At 55.8% G+C, this 5,907-nt stretch overlaps 1 gene segment (V, D, J or C); it reads right to left on the bottom strand.

Annotated features, from left to right (window-relative positions):
• Positions 1–1,072: 1,072 nt before the first annotated feature.
• LOC102241836 lies at positions 1,073–2,086 on the bottom strand. The segment is given in 3 exon segments: positions 1,073–1,187; positions 1,442–1,853; positions 1,975–2,086. Coding segments are annotated over 3 exon segments (573 nt in total).
• Positions 2,087–5,907: the final 3,821 nt, after the last annotated feature.

Below are 5,907 nucleotides of genomic sequence, written 5' to 3'. Positions count from 1 at the left end.
AGCTGCCTCCTGCACATCTCCCACTGGGGATGTGCCCGCAACCCAGGTACATGACCTTGACCGGAATCGAACCCGGGACCTTTCAGTCCGCAGGCCGACGCTCTATCCACTGAGCCAAACCGGTTTCGGCTGATTTTTTTTTCTTATTATGGCTCATGTTTTCCTGCTTCCAATCAGAAAAGTTTGGTGTGACACCAGACTTAGTGAACATTTCCTTGTTTAGTGAGCAATATTTGTATTTATATATAAATATATCTGTTTGCTGTTTTAAATTATTCTAGATTCAGTGAAGTTAATGGAAAATGGATACAGTTTTTTTTAAAAATGTTTTCATTGAATTATTTATTTATTTATTTTTAGAGAGAGTGAGAGAGAGAAGGGAGAGGGATAGAGAAATAGAAACATTGATTGAGAGAAACATCATCCATCGGCTGCCTCCGTCATGTGCCCTGACCGGGAATAGAACCAGAGACCTCTGGGTTCATGGGTCGATGCTCAACCACCCAGTCACACCCGCCAGGCAACAGAAACAGTGTGATCCTTAGCCCCCTGGGCTGGCACTTCCTCGGTGGCGCGAGCAGCGTGCAGCCTTGTGCTCATGGCCCAGCACGGAGGACGCTCCTCTCTCTGGTCAGCCCGGCGCCTGATGAGGAGCCTGTCCTCTGACTGAGGACGCACGGCTCTGACTGTGGGTGTGAGCTCTGCCCCTGGTCTCTGGGCTCCTGGGTGGCTCTTTCTGGCTGTGGGAGCGGCTCTCACAGGTGGTGCTGAGATCTCAGGGATAATTGCCGTCCCCCTGGCGACCTGGGAGAGGGAGACTCGCCTGCAGCGGGGCTTTGGGGTGAGCCCTCTGGGAGGAAACGTGAGAGGCCAGACCAGGTGACCTGCATGTGGTGACAACCGAGGATCAGCGGGGAGGGCGTCCTGAGCTGAGGGGGACTCGGGACCCTGGCCTCAGGCGGGTGCTGGCCTGAGCCTCACTCTGAGAGGGGCATGGCCTTGGGGGAGGCAGCCCCTTCCCGGGGAGGGCACAGCTGTGAGCTGCCAGGTCCCAGCGGGGCTGTGAGGTGGGTCAGCCCTGAGCAGGGACCAGGGTGGACTCCTCAGTGCCCACAGCTCGGGTTTGGTTGTTCAGCACCCAGGCTGCCAGGTCCTGGGGCTTCATGAGCTCAGATTGGCTGGGAGACCTGGGGAGACACTGGGACATGGGACCAATGAGAGGCCCCGTTACCGGGGGGGATAAGCAGGGTCGTTACCACTGTCTGTGTGTCTCCCGCTGTGTGTCCTCCACCCAGGCCCTCTGTCTCCAACCCCCACCCAGGCCCAGACACCATCAGGGCAGCCCTGTCCTGTCCTGTCCAAGTGAACCCGCTCTGTTCCACCCGCTGCAGAGCGGCCTGAGGCGGGAGGAGGGGCAGCCTGGGGAGCTGAGATCTGGGACCTGGGCCAGGCCTGCTCATGGCTTTGCCTACAGTCCTCCTGGGGCTGGAGGAGCGTGTGACACAGACGGGGACAGGGTTTCTGTCCCACTTCCCCATCTGCCTGTGTCACTGTGAGATTGTCATCACTGGTACTAGACTGACAGTAATAGTCCGCCTCGTCCTCGGCCCGGGCCCCACTGATCGTCAGGGTTACAGTCTTCCCGGAGCTGGAGCCTGAGAACCGGTCAGGGATCCCTGAGGGCCGCTCACTATCCTTGTAAATGACCTGCACAGGGGCCTGGCCGGGCTTCTGCTGGTGCCAGGAAGTATATCTTTTATCCAGGAAATCTCCAGTGCAGGTGATGCTGGCCGTCCCTCCCGGGGCCACTGACAAAGGGCCCGACTGGGTCAGCTCCTGGGAGGCCACAGAGCCTGGAAGAGAGGAGAGGGGGTTTGAGGATAAGGACCCATTACCTGTAGATTCCACCCTGAGTCTGAGCCTGGAACGAGCTCAGGGTTGGAGCAGGTCTAGCTCAGGTCCTGGGGGCAGCACCTGTGCAGAGAGTGAGCAGGGGGAGCAGGAGAGGGGTCCAGGCCATGGCGGAGACACCCCAGGTTCAGACTCTGAGCCCGCAGCTGGGCAGGTGGCCTCTGGGCGGCTCTTATGCTCTGCAAGGGGCTCCTCATGCAAATCTCCTCCTCCCTGCGGGCCTCCTGGACTGGCTCCAGCTGCTCAGGGCACAGCTGGGCTGATGGGAGTTCAAATAGGAGCCTCCCTCCAGCCTGTACCAGGTCCCAGAGCTCTCCGTGGTGCTGAGGGAGACAGTGCTGACCCCTGACCCAGCCCCTGCACACACACCCCACGCTGACCCCTGACCTCCTCCCTGGGCTTGGGGAGAACCCTGGGGCCTACACTGGGGATCAGATCACCCATGTGGGCGGGGCCTGCTCATGGAGACAGTGGCCAGTGGTCCTGCTCCTGCGTGGGAGGCGGACTCCATACTCAGACCCATGAGGTTGGTCGGGGCTTCTCACGTCACCTTTTTCATATTAGAAATAATAGAAGAAATTTTGGGATCTACTGAGGATAAAAAACAATAACACAGCTTTCCTAGTATGAGATGGATGATTCCATTAAAGATCAATAGCATTGAACCTCAGAAAATGAATATTTTGTTTTTTAAAAAAACTTGAAAGAGGATAAGAAAACAAGCAACAAGGAGAAAATATTTGCAAACTAATTATCCCATGGATACCTCGAGTACAGAATATAAAAAGAAATCTCAGATCTAAACAGGAAGAACCAAGGACACTAGTACGATCTATGTAGAACATGGGGAGGTGTCAAGAAGAACCATGTAGTGAAGAAGATATATTGGTGGCAACAAGCACAGAGAAAGATGCTCATCCTTGGCCATTAGGGAAATGGCAATTAAAATCCCGTGAGATATCAGTTCCCGCGTCTCAGATTGGCTAAAGTGAAAGAAGGGGTGACCCCCACTGCAGGCGAGGATGGGAGAACCGGGGTCACTCACCCGTGGCTGCTGCCCGTGGGAAATGGTGCCGACAGTCGGGAAAGAGTGGGCAGCTGCTGAAAGTGCTACACGTGTCACTGCCACACAACCCCAAGGACCACGTGGGCATTGATTTCAGAGAAGCGACAACATATGTTCACAGAGAAAGGACAGGATGATGTTCCCGGCACCCGAGGGCATGATGTGCCAAGAGAACATGCGATGCCCTTGCTGGGTGGAGGGTCCACAGACTCTGGTCCACCAGGACCATGGAATACGACTCGGCCGTGAACAGGAAGGAACTCAATGCAAAGACAGTTGGGAGGAACCTACAGGGGTTAGAGGAGGTGAAAATGCCCGTCTCAGAGGCTACATGTACGGGATTCTATCTCTAATCCTAGAGGCCATTTCTGAAATGAAGATCTTTAGACATGAAGAAGCAACTAGTGGAGCCATGAGCTGAGGGCTGGGACAGGCACCCTGAAGGGAGAGGTGGGTGTTTTTATAAAAGTAAAATGTGGGAGGCCCTAGTGGGGAGAGAAGGTTGTTCTGTCTTCATGCTGTTGTGGATCCATGAAGCTACACACGAGGGATTAAATCCCATAGAACCAAACACATAGACATTCACACTATGAAGAAGAAAAGAGGGAAAATGAAAGGAAGAGTTAATGACAAGCAACAGCAAAGAGCATAAGGTAGAGACAAACAGAAGAATTAAATGGAAAGTTACGAGAGAGAGAAAGAGAGAGAGAATGAGAGAATGAGGGGAGGCCCTCCTCAGCTCACTCTACTCTGGCCCCGCCTCCTTGTCACTCTCAGCCACATCAGCTTCATGTCACCTCCTGGTCAGGTTGTCACCTGCTTCAGCTGCTGCTTCTAGAGACTCTCCGAAGGCCACCTGCCACTCAAGGATTTATTTTGTTTCTTTGATTTTTGTTTATTTAATAAATATTTTTATTGATTTCAGAGAAGAAGGCAGTGGGAGAAAGAAAGAAACATCAATGGTGAGAGAGAGAAAGAGAGAGAGAATGAGAGAATGAGGGGAGGCCCTCCTCAGCTCACTCTACTCTGGCCCCGCCTCCTTGTCACTCTCAGCCACATCAGCTTCATGTCACCTCCTGGTCAGGTTGTCACCTGCTTCAGCTGCTGCTTCTAGAGACTCTCCGAAGGCCACCTGCCACTCAAGGATTTATTTTGTTTCTTTGATTTTTGTTTATTTAATAAATATTTTTATTGATTTCAGAGAAGAAGGCAGTGGGAGAAAGAAAGAAACATCAATGGTGAGAGAGAATCATGGATCAGCTGCCTCCTGCACACCTCGTATTGGGGTTCTAGCTTGGAACCCGGGCCTGTGCCCTTGACGAGTATCAAACCCTGACCTCCTGGTTCCTAGGTCGACCCTCAACCACGGTGCCACGCTGGTCCGTCTTTTTTTGTGTGTGTGAAACAGCTTTATTGAGTGTAATTGATGCCACACTGGAACTTTTGATGGAAAGTTGACTTTCTGGGCTCACAGTCACCGGGCCCCTCTGACGCCAAAGCCACAGGTAAGACACAAAGAAAGGGTCAGTTCTTCACACGGATCATCCATCCCTTTCCCACCAGGGCTGACGTGAGGCCCTGAGACCCTGACCCTGTCACCCCGTGGCCACAGCAGAGGGTCCCCACGGCCTCTCCGGGGCCCCTTGTCGCCCTGTGACCTGGGATGTGTGCAGGCGGTGTCCTCTCGGGCTGGTGCCCGTCTCAGCACAGCGGGGACATCTGCCTCTGCCCCTTCCCTCGCCGACCTCACTTGCACAGCGTGTCCGTCTGTCTGTCCATCGAGGCCACTGCTGACTCTCCCACGTTATGGGCAGCCAGGCCCGGGGAGGCCCTGGGTGAGTGTGGTCCACTCTGGGGTTCCCATTGAACCCGGACCGTCCTCCTGGCCCCTCCCTGCAGGGTGAGGAGTGGGGACCCGTCCTGCAGTGGGACCCAAAAGGCCTCCTTTAGGACTAAGTCACCGCAGCCCTTTAGACAACACCCCTTCACTGGAGGGGGTGGGGGTGGCCCATGAACTCTGTGGCTCCAGCCGCCGGGCTGACAGAGATCACTGTGGGGTCAGCCCTGATCCATCTCCTCCTGCTCCTCCTGCTCCCTGTCCCTCCTCAGTGGGCAAGGTCCTGCCCCGTTGCTCAAAGACCTGGGCAGAGGGGGAGCCTGTCTTGGCCCCACAGCAGAGGCTCTGGCACAGCGGGAGGAGCCAGGCCCTGCTCCCGGCTGGTCCTGCTCAACCTCCTCACAGGCCCCGCCTCCCTCTTGGGCCCCTGCACTGCGCCCCCCACGGGGTCAGGGCTCTGTCCTGCCACCCTGAGGACCAGACACTTCCTGCTCAGCCCCGTCCTGCCAGGGCCCTGCTTCCATCCATAAAACAGCGGAGGCAACAGACGACGTCCAAGGTTACTTCTGCAGCCTAAGGCCTCTGTTCCTTCCCTGAGCAGAGCCCCTGACAGGAGCCCAGGCCCAGTGGCTCCTGGGAACCTGGTCAGCCCCCCCCCTCAGGGGTACTGTCTGCAGGGTCAGATGTGGTCTGTCCCAGCTCCTGCCCACAGGTGAGGGGGGATCAGAATGTAAGGGTCATGGCCCCCGTTTGCTTCTCCCCGTGGTGCCTTGGGGAGCATGAGGGGTGGGAGGAGGGTGATGGGTTTTGACAAGAAAGAGTCAGCATCGCAGCACCCAGGAGGGGGGCAGGGAGCAGGTCCCCTGAGTCCTTGGGAGGAGCAGACAGAGGGAGGAAGGTTTCAGCCCCACTTCCCCTTTGTCTGTGTCACTGTGGAACCCCCCGAATTTGCCACCAGTGTTATAGGCCAATCCACAGTGATACTCTCCCTCATCCTCAGACTGCAGGTTGGAGATGGTTAAGTAGCGGTCGGCCCCGGAGCTGGAGCCTGAGAAGCGATCAGGGATCCCGTCCCCCTTGGTGTGGCTTCCGT

This window comes from Myotis brandtii, unplaced genomic scaffold (assembly GCF_000412655.1).
Source record: "Myotis brandtii unplaced genomic scaffold, ASM41265v1 scaffold8824, whole genome shotgun sequence".
In the NCBI taxonomy this organism is placed as follows: domain Eukaryota; kingdom Metazoa; phylum Chordata; class Mammalia; order Chiroptera; family Vespertilionidae; genus Myotis; species Myotis brandtii.
Note: the sequence above shows the minus strand (reverse complement) of the source record. Positions and strands in the feature narration are given on the sequence as shown.